Raw genomic sequence first — 15,374 nt, 5'->3', positions numbered from 1 at the left:
TACTTTGTGACCTTTGTTGATGTGGTAGGTGAGAAATGATATCTCGGCATTGTCTTAGTATGCACTTGTCTAATTATGAGAAAGTGTGACTATATTTTGAGGACTGTTTTATATATTTTTTGTGAATTATCTGTTCATATCTTTTCCCATTTTTCTGTAGAAATATTAGCCTTTTGTCCTTCAATACTTGAGAGTTCTGTATATACTTGGACTATTATTCATTTGTCCGTGAGGCATGTGCAAATACTTTATGTCAGTTTGTCAATTGCCTTTTGACTTAGTTATGATGTGTTTGCCGTACATTAAAAAAATCCTTCGTAGTCACATAGATCATTGTTTTCTTTCATTGCCTCTGGAAATTTGAGTCACGGTTAGAAAGCCTTTCCCTACGCTGAGGTTAAAACAGAGTCCTGCCATATTTTCTTAAAGATTTTGTTATGGTTTCATTTGTTTAGATTCCTAACCCGTTTACAGTTTATTTCTGTGTATGGTGTGTGATATGGATCTACACTGATTCTTTTCCCAAATGTCTCATTTGTTCCAGCATCATTTATTGAACGTCCATCTTTGCCTCAGTGCTTTTAAATGCCCTTTCATCATATACTGAAATTTCCATATATTATTCTTGTTTTTCTGGGTTTTCTATTCTGTTTCACTGGACTATTTGTCTACTCATGTACCAGTACCACAGTGTTATAATTACCGAGGCTTTATAGCATGCTTTAATGTCTGGTATCATTACTCCCCATTTACAGGTTTTCTTTTTCACTTATATCCTGGCTATTCTTGCATGATTTTTAAAAAATATATTAATTTTATTATCCATTGATCTAACTCCATAGAAACATTTGCTGGTATTTTTGAGATTATATTAAATTTATACATTAGTTTAGGGAGAACTGACATCTTCTTAATGTTGTGTTATTCTATCCAAGAACATTGACCAATGTCTTTGTACTTATTCAAGTTTCCTTCTATGTCGTTCAGGAGTGTCTAAAAATTGTCCTTGCATAGCTGCTCTCATTAAGTTTATTTCTATGCATTTAAGCTTTGTTTTTGCTATTGTGTATGGAATTTTCTCTACTAAAGTGTCCTCCAGCTGTGTGTGTGTGTACACAAAGACCATTGACTTTTGTATGTCGCTCTATATCCTACTACCTTGATGATTTCTCTTATTGTTTTACTCAATCTGTCATTGTTTCTATAGGGCTTTTCAGGTGTACGGTAATATCATCTGCACACAGAGGTGGCTTTACTTCTTGTTATTCATTCTCAGAAATCTAATTGATTTCTCTAGTCAACTGACTAATGCTTGTAGTTGAAGACTGAACAGGAATGATATAATGGGCATACTTTTCTTATTCCTGAGCTTATTGGAAAACCTCTGGTAGTCCCCCACTAAATAAAATACTTGCATGAGGAATTAATTATATATCTTTTATCATGTTAAGAATGCGTCCCTCTTTCCCACTTCTTGAGGTTTTTCTTTTCTTAACATGAATGGGTGTTGAAGTTTCCCAAAGATTTGTTTGGCATCTGTGGTTTTAATCATATGATATTTGTCCTTAATTATATGACGATGGTGAATGATATCAATGGAATTCCTAATATAGAGCCAGCCTTGTATTAATGGAATAAATTGCACTTGATCACAGTATATTAGTTTCTAAATGTATTGTTGGATGTTTGCTAATATTCTATTTAGTATTTTGGTATCTACCTTTTACCTGTTAGCATCCTACTGGCTTCATATAAGAAGTTAGGGAAGTTTCCTTCCTTTCTAATGTTCTTACATAACTCATAGAGCTTTGGTACTATTTGATCTTTGATGGTTTACTAGGATTCACCTGTAAAACCATCTGAGCAAGGTGCTTCTTGAGGGTATTGCTGTAATAACTTTATTTCTTCTATGAAAATTGCCTAATTTAAGCTTTCTAACACTAGAATCAGAATTTTGGTAATTTGTATTTATCTAGGAAGTTACCTATTTCATATAGATTTTCAAGTTTATTTGCATAGAGGTTGGCAAAGTAATCTCTTCCTTTTTCTGTTTCAATGATTATTTCTCCTTTGTCTTTTATTATTTTGTCTATGTGTGATCTCTCCCTTTCTTCCTTCATCAAGCCAGCTAGGGGTTTGCCTGTTTTGAAAAACAAGATTTCGTTTTTCTATTGTGTATCATATTCATTTCTGCTTTTATGTTTTGCTTTCTTTAGTTGTTCTTTTTTTCCTAGTTGTTTTTCTTCATTTTTTGAGGCCATACTTTAATTAATTTATCTTCATTCTTCCATTTTTACTCATAAAAGTGCCTACTGTGTGAATTTGCCTCAGATCACTGCTCTAAATGTATCCCATAGATGCCAATATGTAGTTTTTCAGTCAATCTTTTAAAAAATTTCTTTACAACTTCAGTTTGCATCTCTTCTTATATTCAACAGTTTTTAAGAGAAGCTGTAAAAATTTTTTTCAGGTGGAAAGGCCTTTCTGTTTTCAATTTTTGTTACTAAATTTTATTGCATTGGGGTTAGAGAGGATTGTTTGTACTATTTCTACTTTATAGAAATTAATTATCTAATCTCTGTGAGATAATTATGATCCATGTAAAAAAATATTTTACTAATTTTAATTATGCTTTATTATTTGACCTACATGCTATTTATGATTGTATTAATTGTAAATTATTTTCTTTTTTTTGTTTTAAACCCCACATTTGTTTATTCATTTATTTATTTTTTTGGCTGTGTTGGGTCTTCGTTTCTGTGTGAGGGCTTTTTCTAGTTGTGGCAAGCGGGGGCCACTCTTCATCGCGGTGCGCGGGCCTCTCACTATCAAGGCCTCTCTTGTTGCGGAGCACAGGCTCCAGGCGCACAGGCTCAGTAGTTGTGGCTCATGGGCACAGTTGCTCCGCGGCATGTGGGATCTTCCCAGACCAGGGCTCGAACCTGTGTCCCCTGCATTAGCAGGCAGATTCTCAACCACTGCACCACCAGGGAAGCCCTATTATCCATTTTTGACAAGAATATATTCCCTATATAACATTATTGATTAGCTTTCTCTTTTTTCTGTATGACTTGATCAGCCTTAGACTGAGTTTGGTGTATTAAATCTCCTACTGTTACTGTTTCCTGTTATTATTATTATTTTATCTACGTTTCCTTGCATTTTTGCTTTATAAAGATGTTTGTTTGTTATTGGTGCATAAATATTCTTAAGGGTTATATCTTCATTGTGAGTTTTGGCTTTTATCATTAAGACATGTTATTGGTCACATTTAATGATTTCTTAAAATCATCCTGAACCACCTGTTTTCTTAACACTTTACTCGCTGGCCTATGCATTTTTTCCTCCAGTATCATTTAACACTCTCCTACTGCATTATGATAAAAAGTTTGTTCTATTTTCTTCTACTTCTATCCCTTCTCTCATTTTTAGTTGCACAGTTTCTGTGTTTTTTTTCACAGCATAAAACTTTTGTACATTAGTCTTCTCCCCTTTCTTCCACCTTGATTTTACTATTGTATGTAAAATACTCACCATTGGGTATTTTGGTGAAGTTTTCCTTCTCATCGCAGTGGGATCACAATCCCAGTTCCTCTTTTAGATTACTTGGTAAACATTCTGTAAAGAGAAGTATAGGAAATATTGTAAGTTCCTGGGTCACAGTGTCGCTGTCTCTCTACTCAACTTTGCTACTGTAGTGCAAAAGCATTCATAGACAATACATAAATGATTGATCATGGCTTTGTTCGAATAAAACGTTATTTACAAAATCAAGCAGTGGGCTGGATTAGGCTCAGTGGGCCAGTTTGCAGACCCCTGCTCTAGTAGCTTCCTTACGAAGGGCTGCAGAATTTCCTAAGTTTCTACAAGTTGAAAAGCTTTTTCTGTAGGCTGTGATATTTAAAGGATACCCCAGTTGGTTATAAAATCTTTTCTTCAGTCTTTCAGTTTAGTCAATCTCTGTCTTTTGATTTTTTTTAAATATCCTATTTAAGGTGGGTTTCATATCCTCCAATGCTTGCTAGAGTGTAATGAATTTTGTTTGGAGTGTTGACTTCCAGTCTTTTTCTCCTTCATGGTTGTTTAATATGTATGCACTTTTGTATACTCATCTCTCTTTTTTTTTTTTTTTACAAAGTTTGGTATGGAATTCCCTTCATTCTGTTCATCTGTATGATATTCGTTTTTTCAACAAGATTCCTAATTTAATAATGTGATTTTTTTTGTTAGTATGGCAAAGTCCATATCCTTTTTATTTTGTTTGTTTGTTTTGGTGATGAAGGGAGAAGTCCTGAGTGCTCTGATTTTGCGGTTCTCTTATGTCTCGCAAGATCCTTAATTTTCCCCTTTTGTTTATTTTCTCCGTCATTACCCAAGCACCAACGGATGCTTCTCTTTAACTCTTTGCCTTTCTTCTTCCCTAAGAGTTATATCTTTCAAAGACTGCACTTTAAATCATCCCTGTCCCTTCATAAGCTCCGATTTTGGAGTGCCTTCCCTGTAGTCCGGGCTCTCATATTCTAGGACACCTTTTTGGTATTTTTAGATTTATTCTGGGCTTAGTCCTTCTGCTGTAGTTTTAGATCAGCTTTCAGCCCTTTTCCATCTTCTTTCCTCTCTCTTGGCAGCTTTTCTTGGCCTGTCTTTTGTTTTCCACAAAGCCTAGCAATGGGAGTGTGACAAATCTTATGCCAGGATTCATGATTGTTCTTTTTCTACTTACAATTCTTTTGAATTTTTGGCCTTCTCCAGTTTAAAGTAATGATGAGGGTGTGGCTTTTGTGTAGATGTACATTTTCCTTCTTATTGGTTTGTATCCTTTTGGGAGAAAATATTTTTATAACATCTATTAGAGTATAATTGCTTTACAATGGTGTGTCAGTTTCTGCCTTATAACAAAGGGAATCAGTTATACATATACATATGTCCCCATATCTCTTCCCTCTTGCATCTCCCTCCCTCCCACCCTCCCTATTCCACCCCTCTAGGTGGTCACAAAGCAACGACCTGATCTCCCTGTGCTATGTCGCTGCTTCCCACTAGCGATCTATTTTATGTTTGGTAGTGCATATATGTCCATGACACTCTCTCACTTGGTCCCAGCTTACCCTTCCCCCTCCCCGTATCGTCAAGTCCAGTCTCTAGTAGGTCTGCATCTTTGTTCCCATCTTGCCCCTAGGTTCTTCTGACCATTTCCTTTCCCTTTTTTTTTTTTTTAGATTCCATATATATATGTTAGCATACGGTATTTGTTTTTCTCTTTCTGACTTACTTCACTCTGTATGACAGACTCTAGGTCCATCCACCTCACTACAAATTACTCAATTTTGTTTCTTTTTATGGCTGAGTAATATTCTATTGTATATATGTGCCACATCTTCTTTATGCATTCATCTGATGATGGACATTAGGTTGCTTCCATCTCCTGGCTATTGTAAATAGAGCTCTAATGAACATTTTGGTACATGACTCTGTTTGAATTATGGTTTTCTCAGGGTATATGCCCAGTAGTGGGATTGCTGGGTCGTATGGTATTCTATTTTTAGTTTTTTAAGGAACCTCCATACTGTTCTCCATAGGGGCTGTATCAATTTACATTCCCACTAACAGTGCAAGAGGGTTCCCTTTGCACCACACCCTCTCCAGCACTTATTGTTTGTAGATATTTTGATGATGGCCATTCTGACTGGTGTGAGATGATATCTCATTGTAGTTTTGATTTGCATTTCTCTAATGATTAGTGATGTTGAGCATCCTTTCATGTGTTTGTTGGCAATCGGTATATCTTCTTTGGAGAAACGTCTATTTAGGTCTTCTGCCCATTTTTGGATCGGGTTGTTTGTTTTTTTTGATATTGAGCTGCATGAGCTGCTTGTATACTTTGGAGATTAATCGTTTGTCAGTTGCTTCATTTGAAAATATTTTCTCCCATTCTGAGGGTTGTCTTTTTGTCTTGTTCATGGTTTCCTTTGCTGTGCAAAAGCTTTTAAGTTTCATTAGGTCCCATTTGTTTATTTTTGTTTTTATTTCCATTTGTCTAGGAGGTGAGTCAAAAGGGATCTTGCTGTGATTTATGTCATAGAGTGTTCTGCCTATGTTTTCCTCTAAGGGTTTGATGGTGTCTGGCCTTACATTTAGGTCTTTAATCCATTTTGAGTGTATTTTTGTGTATGGTGTTAGAGAGTGTTTGAATTTCATTCTTTTACATGTAGCTGTACAGTTTTCCCAGCACCACTTATTGCAGAGGCTGTCTTTTCTCCACTGTATATTCTTACCTCCTTTATTGAAGATAAGTTGACCATATGTGCGTGGGTTTATCTCTGGGATTTCTATCCTCTTCCATTGATCTATATTACTGGTTTTGTGCCAGTAAAATACTGTCTTGAATACTGTAGCTTTGTAGTATAGTCTGAAGTCAGGGAGCCTGATTCCTCCAGCTCTGTGTTTCTTTCTCAATACTGCTTTGGTTATTCGGGATCTTTTGTGTTTCCATACAAATTGTGAAATGTTTTGTTCTAGTTCTGTGAAAAATGCCAGTGGTAGTTTGATAGGGATTGCATTGAATCCGTAGATTGCTTTGGGTAGTAGAGCCATTTTCACAATGTTGTTTTTTCCAATCCAAGAACATGGTATATCTCTCCATCTATTTGTATCATCTTTAATTTCTTTCATCAGTGTCTTATAATTTTCTGCATACAGGTCTTTTGTCTCCTAGGTAGGTTTATTTCTAGATATTTTATTCTTTTTGTGGCAATGGTAAATGGGAGTGTTTCCTTAATTTCTCTTTCAGATTTTTCATCATTAATGTATAAGAATGAAAGAGATTTCTGTGCATTCATTTTGTATCCTTCTACATAACCAAATTCATTGATTAGCTCTAGTAGTTTTCTGGTAGCATCTTTAGGATCCTATATGTATAGTATCATGTCATCTGCAAACAGTGACAGCTTTACTTTTTCTTTTCCAGTTTGGATTCCTATTATTTCTTTTCCTTCTCTGATTGCTGTGCCTAAAACTTCCAAAGCTATGTTGAATGACAGTGGTGTGAGTGGGCAACCTTTTCTTGTTGCTGATCTTAGTGGAAATGGTTTCAGTTTTTCACCATTGAGGATGATGTTGGCTGTGGATTTGTCATATACGGTCTCTATTACGTTGAGGAAGGTTCCCTCTGTGCCTACTTTCTGGGGGGTTTTATCATATATGGGTGTTGAACTTTTTCAAAAGCTTTCTCTGCATCTCTTGAGATGATCATATGCGTTTTCTCCTTCAGTTTTTTAATATGGTGTATCACATTGATTGATTTGCATATACTGAAGAATCCTTGCATTCCTGGGATAAACCCCACTTGGTCATAATACATAATCCTTTCAATGTACTGTTGGATTCTGTTTGCTAGGATTTTGTTGAGGATTTTTGCATCTATGTTCATCAGTGATATTGGCCTGTAGTTTTCCTTCTTTGTGACATCTTTGTCTGGTTCTGGTATCAGAGTGATGGTGGCCTCGTAGAATGAGTGTGGGGGTGTTCCTCCCACTGCTATATTTTCAAAGAGTCTGTGAAGGATAGGTATTAGCTCTTCTCTAAATGTTTGATAGAATTTGCCTGTGAAGCCATCTGGTCCTGGGTTTTTGTTTGTTGGAAGATTTTAAATCACAGTTTCAATTTCAGTGCTTGTGATTGGACTGTTCATATTTTCTATTTCTTCCTGATTCAGTCTCGGAACGTTGTGCATTTCTAAGAATTTGTCCATTTCTTCCAGGTTGTCCATTTTATTGGCATACAGTTGCTTGTAGTAATCTCTGATGATCCTTTGTATTTCTGCAGTGTCAGTTGTTACTTCTCCTTTTTCATTTCTAATTCTATTGATTTGAGTCTTCTCCCTTTTTTTCTCGATGAGTCTGGCTAATGGTTTATCAATTTTGTTTATCTTCTCAAAGAACCAGCTTTTGGTTTTATTGATCTTTGCTATCATTTCCTTAATTTTTTTCATTTATTTCTGATCTGATCTTTATGATTCATTTCCTTCTGCTAAGTGTGGGGTTTTTTAGTTCTTCTTTCTCTAATTGCTTTATGTGTAAGGTTAGGTTGTGTATTTGAAATGTTCTTTCTTGAGGTAGGATTGTATTGCTATAAGCTTCCCTCCTAGAACTGCTTTTGCTGCATCCCATAGGTTTTGGTTCATCGTCTTTTCATTGTCATTTGTTTCTACGTACTTTTTGATTTCCTCTTTGATTTCTTCAGTGATCTCCTGGTTATTTAGTAGTGTATTGTTTAACCTCCATGTGTTTGTATTTCTTACAGATTTTTTCCTGTAATTGATATCTAGTCTCATAGTGTTGTGGTCGGAAAAGATACTTGATACGATTTTAAATTTCTTAAATTTACCAAGGCTTGATTTGTGACCCAAGATATGATCTATCCTGGAGAATGTTCCATGAGCACTTGAGAAGAATGTGTATTCTGTTGTTTTTTGATGGGATGTCCTGTAAATATCAATTAAGTCCATTTGTTTAATGTATCATTTAAAGCTTGTGTTTCCTTATTTATTTTCATTTTGGATGATCTGTCCATTGGTGAAAGTGGGGTGTTACTGTCCCCTACTACAGTTGGGTTACTGTTGATTTCCCCTTTTATGGCTGTTAGTATTTGACTTATGTAGTGAGGTGCTCCTATGTTGGGTGTGTAAATATTTACAATTGTTATATCTTCTTCTTGGATTGATCCCTTGATCATTATGTAGTGTCCTTCTTTGTCTCTTGTAATAGTTTTTGTTTTAAAGTCTATTTTGTCTGATATGAGAATTGCTCCTCCAGCTTTCTTTTGATTTCCATTTGCATGGAGTATCTTTTTCCATCCCCTCACTTTCAGTCTGTATGTGTCCCTAGGTCTGAAGTGGGTCTCTTGTAGACAGCATATATACGGGTCTTGTTTTTGTATTCATTCAGCCAATGTATGTCTTTTGCTTGGAGCATTTAATCCATTTACATTTAAGGTAATTATCGATATGTATATTCCTGTTACCATTTTGTTAATTGTTTTGGGTTGTTTTTTATTGTAGATCTTTTCCTTCTCTTGTGTTTCTTGCCTAGAGAACTTCCTTTAGCATTTGTTGTAAAACTGGTTTGGTGCTGCTGAATTCTCTTAGCTTTTGTTGTCTGTAAAGCATTTAATTTCTCCTTCAAATCTGAATGAGATCCTTGCTGGGTAGAGTAATCTTGGTTGTAGGTTTTTTTCTTTCATCACTTTAAATATGTCCTGCCACTCCCTTCTGGCTTCCATAGTTTCTGCTGGAAGATCAGCTGTTTACATTATGGGGATTCCCTTATGTGTTACTTGTCGTTTTTGCCTTGCTGCTTTTAATATTTGTTCTTTGTATTTAATTTTTGATAGTTTGATTAATACGTGTCTTGGCGTGTTTCTTCTTGGATTTATCCTGTATGGGACTGTCTGTGCTTCCTGGATTTGATTAACTATTTCCTTGCACCCTTCTCTGGAGCTCCTTTAAGCAGCACTCTTAATCCCCTCTCCTCGTGCACCAGGAAACAGAGAGGCAAGAAAAAGTCTCTTGTCTCTTCGGCAGCTCCAGATTTTTTCCCGGACTCCCTCCCGGCTATCCATGGTGCACTAGCCCCCTTCAGGCTGTGTTCATGCAGCCAACCGCAGTCCTCTCCCTGGGATCCAACCTCTGATGCCCAAGCCTCAGCTCCCAGCCACTGCCCACCCCACGGGTGAGCAGACAAGCCTCTCAGGCTGGTGAGCGCTGGTTGGCACTGATCCCCTGTGCGGGAATCTCTCCGCATTGCCCTCCGCACCCCTCTTGCTGCACTCTCCTCCATGGCTCCGAAGCTCCCACTCTCGCCACCCGCAGTCTCCGCCCATGAAGGGGCTTCCTAGTATGTAGAAACCTTTCCTCCTTCACAGCTCATCCCCACTGGTGCAGGTCCCATCCCTATTCTTTTGTCTGTTTATTCTTTTTTCTTTTACCCTACCCAGGTACGTGGGGGAGTTTCTTGCCTTTTGGGAGGTCTGAGGACTTCTGGCAGCATTCAGTAGGTGTTCTGTAGGAGTTGTTCCACATGTAGATGTATTTCTGATGTATTTGTGGGGAGGAAGGTGATCACCACGTCTTACTCTTCTGCCGTCTTGAAGCTCCTCAGGAGGAAATAATTTGAGGAAGGCAGCTAAGTGGTCAGCATTGTCTTCTGCTAACTTACGTCTGATTTCTAACGGCATTTTATCTCATGTAAGTGTGTGTGTGTGTGTGTGTGTGTGTGCGCGCGCGCATGCATGTGTGTGGACACATATATAATTAAATTGCACAGAAGTCCATTTTCATTCTATTCCTATAGTATAGGTCACTTGAGTTGGCCCTATGGTTCACCACATACTTATTCAATAAGTATTTTGTCCATAGCGAACCCTGGAAGCAAACAAGTGACTATAGATATCTTCTCAGGATTTCTAAATATTCTCCACTCTGAAGCAGGTTTTTGAAGATGGACCAAAAGACCACTGTCGCCCTCCTTGAGCTTGCTGCAAAGAGTCTGCTGAATAATGAGCCTGCAGCTATCCATGCCCTGGACGAAATCCCAAGAGACCTCTTTGTTCCATTGTTCAACGCTGCCTTCTTGGGTGGGCATAAGACGATACTAAGGGCAATGGTGAGGGTTTGGCCTTTTCGCTGTCTCCATATTGGGTCATTGAACACACGAGAGTCATACTATGACATCTTGGAAGCCATGATTGATGGTCTGCAGATCCTCCCTGCCCAGAACTCTTCCTCTTGGTAAGACTATGACCAGTAGAGACACAGGGAGTAAGCAGGAGTGTATGCTGTATCCTGGGGCAGGGGAATACTTAGCGGTCTCCCAACAGTAGCCAATGGTGAATACTGCAGTCTTTGCAGAGCTGTCGGTCAGCACTTGCGGTCACCTTTGGGACTGTATTGCCTTATAGAATTGATTATAGAATAGAGGATTTATGAATGGATTTGAGTGCGATTACACAAAAGTGGAATATGGGCATTGAGACAGGGAAAGACCGGAGGTGAAGGAGGGGGTGGGGAAAGGATGAGAGACGCTGCATTTGTGTGGAAAGAACTTGGTGAATGGCAATGAAGTGAAAACCAGGGTTAAAGTGTTCTGTCCCTGCTTCTCATCATTGATCTTGCTGGGTTATATTAAAATCAGCTATCTCTCATGTGTTCTGTCTCTTCCTTTCCTTACAGGGGGCCCAAACTGAGGATCCTAGATTTAAGACGTGACCTGGTCTGTAAGACAATATGCTCTGAGATTGGGACCGCATTCCCTTTCTGTTTTAAGTCATGCATTTACTCTCAGCACTCTATCCTTAAGATAGAAGAAGTTCAGCATAGAGTCATGTGCCTCGGGATTGGTAATTCTGGGTCTGAGCCTCAGTCAGCTCAGGAACCCATGGAATTACTAGTGGATATTTCCCTCAATAGTACCTTGAGAACAGAGCAATTCCTCTCTTTCCTTTGTAGTAAGATTCAGCAGAACGTTGGGTCCTTGCACGTCTGCTGCAGAGATTTGCAAATCGATAGAATGTCTGGGCACAAAAGTATCCTGCAGTTTCTGGATCTGGGGTGCATTGAGAACCTGGAAATGGATCAGGCTAATCTGAGTGAAGTCATCACCCTTTTGGCTCAGGTGATCCACCTGAACAGCCTTACTCTGTGTAACATCCCCTTTAAAACTTATAATAGAAGGAAATTCAGATCTTTTCTCCTCTGCCTTGGGCGGCTGGACCATCTCCAGGAGCTGAGCTTGTCTTTCTTCTGCCTCACAGATCAACTGCACAAACTGCTCAGGTGAGGGGGTGGGGAGGAACCTGGGTTCCCTGATCACCTCATTGTTAACACAGAAGAGACCATGCTTGGATCTTCCTAAGCTCCTTGTAACCCATTTCTCTCTTTGCCTCAGCATAGGCACTGCTGGGAGTTTGAACATAGCTGGGGGAGAGAGGGGTACCTTATGTTGAGCAGCAGATGAGGTTAGAAAAGGAAGCTGTGCTCATTCATTCATTTGTTCATTCAGTGACCGTGGGCAGACCTTAAAAGATGTCTGTAAATATATTGGTGAAAGACTCAGTCCTTCTCCTATTGGATTTTACAGCTCTCTAGAGAGGAAGGGGAAGCATTCAGATGGAGAAACATTAAGCTATAGGACTAATGCACATGCCCATGGATGGGCCCCAATAGTTAACACTGCCAGATAATTTTGCTCCTGCATTAACCCCCAGGCTTACACCCTGAATGGCGAGCTTGTCATCTGGGTACTAGTCAAAGGAAACCCTCAGTTGGCTGCTTTCCCAGACCCATCCTCGCCAAATAAGTGAATCAGATCCAACACTGATTATGTCGTATATACTAAGTGCATGCAATTTCTTCACTTAATCTTTCCCGCAGTTCTGTATAATAATGACTGCTGTGCACGTTTTCAAGATTAAAACCCTGTACCTCAGAGTGGTAAAGTAACTTTCTCAGGGTCACAAATCTATAAAGTCTGATCCCAAAGTCCACATTGTTAACCACTTATTGCAAACCATGAACACAGTAGTTTATTCTAGAGCCTTAGGTACCTAAAATTTGGGGCTCATTGCCCTCATTCTTCTGAAATAACCTTACATTTTTCTCTCTATAGAGTTGTGCCACCTCAGTTGGATTCACTGTATCTACCTCACTGTCAGCTTTCTCACAGAGATGTCACTGTCCTGTCCCAGAGCTCTCAGGCCACCCACCTAAGGGTATTGAGTCTCAGTAACAACCACATCTTCTCAGAAGTTTATGAGCCCTTCCAGGCTCTGCTGGAGAAGGTCTCAAGCACCCTGCAACATTTGGTGATAAACAATTGTATGATAACTGATTCTACTCTCTCTGCCGTCATCCCAGCCCTGAGCCACTGTACTCAGCTCCATGTCCTTAGCTTTGCCTTCAATCCCATTACAATGCCTGTGCTCAAGAGCCTTCTGCAGCACTTGACTTCCTTGATGAAGCTGAAGCATGTGATTTATCCTGTCCCTGTCCATTGCTACGAGGAATGGATTATTCATGACCGTTTGGACCGACAGAAACTTGCTGAAGTTCAGGCTCAGTTGGAAGCGATGCTGCACAGGGCACAGAGGAATGACATGAAATGGGTCAGTTGTTCAGAGTGATTTCCACAGCACAGGGAGGTGTTTCAACACTGATGTGTGGCCATGAAAGCATTCACTTTTTTTTTTTTTTTTTTTGCCTGAAGCCCAAGTTTGTAGAGACACATATGTAAAGTTCTACTGTTCTAGGAAACTGGGGTTAGTAACGCTGGATATGTAAACTGATCTCTATAAAAGAGGAACTTTAAAACGGAAATAGAGGAATTTGAAAGGTCCGCTGGATCTCTTGCCCACTGCCCTCTACATCCTCTGGTTGCTAACCACAGTGTTGGGTATGTGACGTAAGCTGACCCAGTCATGGTACATCATTTCCTTATCCACACTGATTGGTTCACTTATCCATTTATGGGCACTTGACACAAGTCAGATCAATTGAAACTCTTCCTAGAGGTGGTAGTTGTTGAATAATTTTACCCTCTAGGGACCTGCAAACTTCTTGTGTTTCTGATTACCTCAGGTGGCTTATGAGAAACGATATGCAACTAAAAGGAAACAAACAAACAATGTCAACTACCTACTGGTATCTTCATCAGCATATTGCTACCTGATTTCCCAGGTCTCAGACCCCTGGCTCAGTTATTCCTTATTCCACACACATTCACCAAGTATCTGTTATGATTTAGGTACTTTTCCAGATGCTAAGAAAGATAAAGTCCCTGATCTCACTCAGAGTGTAGACATTCCTATGATTTATCAGTTTCTCTACTCTTTCTTAGAGGACTTGGGAAATTATTTATTCCCCCATAACACAGTATTTTTTTCACTCTTTCCCCTTACGTAGTCTGCTCAAATGATAATGGCCTCTTTATGCTGTTGGATAGCTGCTCAGGGCTCAGGTTATGACTCAAATGTTACGTCCTCAGATAGGTTTTCTCTTACTTCCCCATTTAAGTAGATTTATTCTGCGGCTGCTTTTTCTTAAGGTACCATGTGTATTTCCTTCATGGTACACATTGTTGCCTATGTATTTGCTCCCTCTGCCCTTCCACTAGAGTTGCACTGCTCAGTATGGTGCCCACTAACCATATGTGGCTTCTGAACTCTAGAAATTTGGCTAATCTCAAATGTGATGTACCCTAGGTGTTGAATGCACTCTGTGTATCCAAGAGTTAGTAAGAAACAAAGGATGTAAATAACTAATTGATAATTTACGTGTATTGTTTACATTTTGAAATGATAGCATACTGCATATCAAAGACAGTAAAGATAAAAGAATGTAAATTAAATTCTTTATATACTTACATGTTAGAATGATAGCATTGTATTTCAAAGACTTAGTGAAAAAATGTTGTAATAATTACCTGTTTATATGTTTACATGTCAACGTGATCAAACATTGCATTCCAAAGACTAATTGAGAGAAAATAAAGTTAATTAATAGGTTGTTCCTACTGTTTATATGTTGAAATGGTAACACAGAAAATATCAACGATAACAGAAAAGAATGGAAAAAATAATTAGTATTTTGTGTATAGTGTTTCCTTGTTGAAATGAAAACAGATTGCATTTTCATTGTTGAAATGAAAACAGATTGCAGTTTAAAGACTTAGTAAGAAAGAAGAATGTAAAAGTAATGAATGTTGTTTACATTGTTTCCTTGTTGAAATGATAGCACACACATTTTAAAGACTCAGTAAGAAATTTTTTACAATTATTTTTTTCTTATTGCTTACATGTTGAAGTGATAAACTGCATTTCAAAAACAGAAAATAATGTAAAACTTAATTAATAATTAATAAAAATAGTTAATAACTTGTTGTTACCTCCATTTTGCTACTGCATTTCTGACTTAGAAAGATAAACGTGTTAAATGAATTGTATATGTTGTTGCTTTGTTGAAATGATAACACATGGCATTTCAAAGACATCATAAAATAAGAATGCAACAAGGCCACCGATACCCTGACACCAAAGCCAGACAAAGACACTACAGAAAAAGGAAATGAGAGGGCAATATCTTCGATTAATACAAATGAAAAGGTCCTGGACAAAATATTAGCAAAACAAATCCAACAATATATCAAAAGGACCATACACCATAAATCACGTAGGATTTATTCCAGGGTCACAAGGATGATTCAACATTTGCAAATCAATCAGTGTGAGACACCACATCAACAAAATGAAAGATAAAAATCACATGATTATCTCAATAGATGCAGGAAAATCTTTTGACACAATTGAACATCCATTCATGACAA

The 15,374-nt window shown here is 38.1% G+C and overlaps 1 protein-coding gene across 1 annotated transcript in view; it reads left to right on the top strand.

Annotated features, from left to right (window-relative positions):
- Positions 1-14,619, top strand: part of LOC117310180 (melanoma antigen preferentially expressed in tumors-like) — a 16,425-nt gene extending 1,806 nt beyond the window's left edge. The window contains exons 2-4 of the mRNA XM_033849282.2: positions 10,484-10,786; positions 11,228-11,830; positions 12,663-14,619. Coding sequence (XP_033705173.1) covers positions 10,497-10,786; positions 11,228-11,830; positions 12,663-13,176 — 1,407 coding nt within the window. The 5' untranslated portion in view covers positions 10,484-10,496 and the 3' untranslated portion in view covers positions 13,177-14,619. The remainder of the gene's footprint in view (positions 1-10,483; positions 10,787-11,227; positions 11,831-12,662) is intronic.
- Positions 14,620-15,374: the final 755 nt, after the last annotated feature.

The sequence above is a fragment of the Tursiops truncatus genome, chromosome X (assembly GCF_011762595.2).
Source record: "Tursiops truncatus isolate mTurTru1 chromosome X, mTurTru1.mat.Y, whole genome shotgun sequence".
NCBI classification, from domain to species: domain Eukaryota; kingdom Metazoa; phylum Chordata; class Mammalia; order Artiodactyla; family Delphinidae; genus Tursiops; species Tursiops truncatus.
The sequence above is the reverse complement of the archived record's forward strand: the minus strand, read 5'-3'. Positions and strand labels throughout refer to the sequence as shown.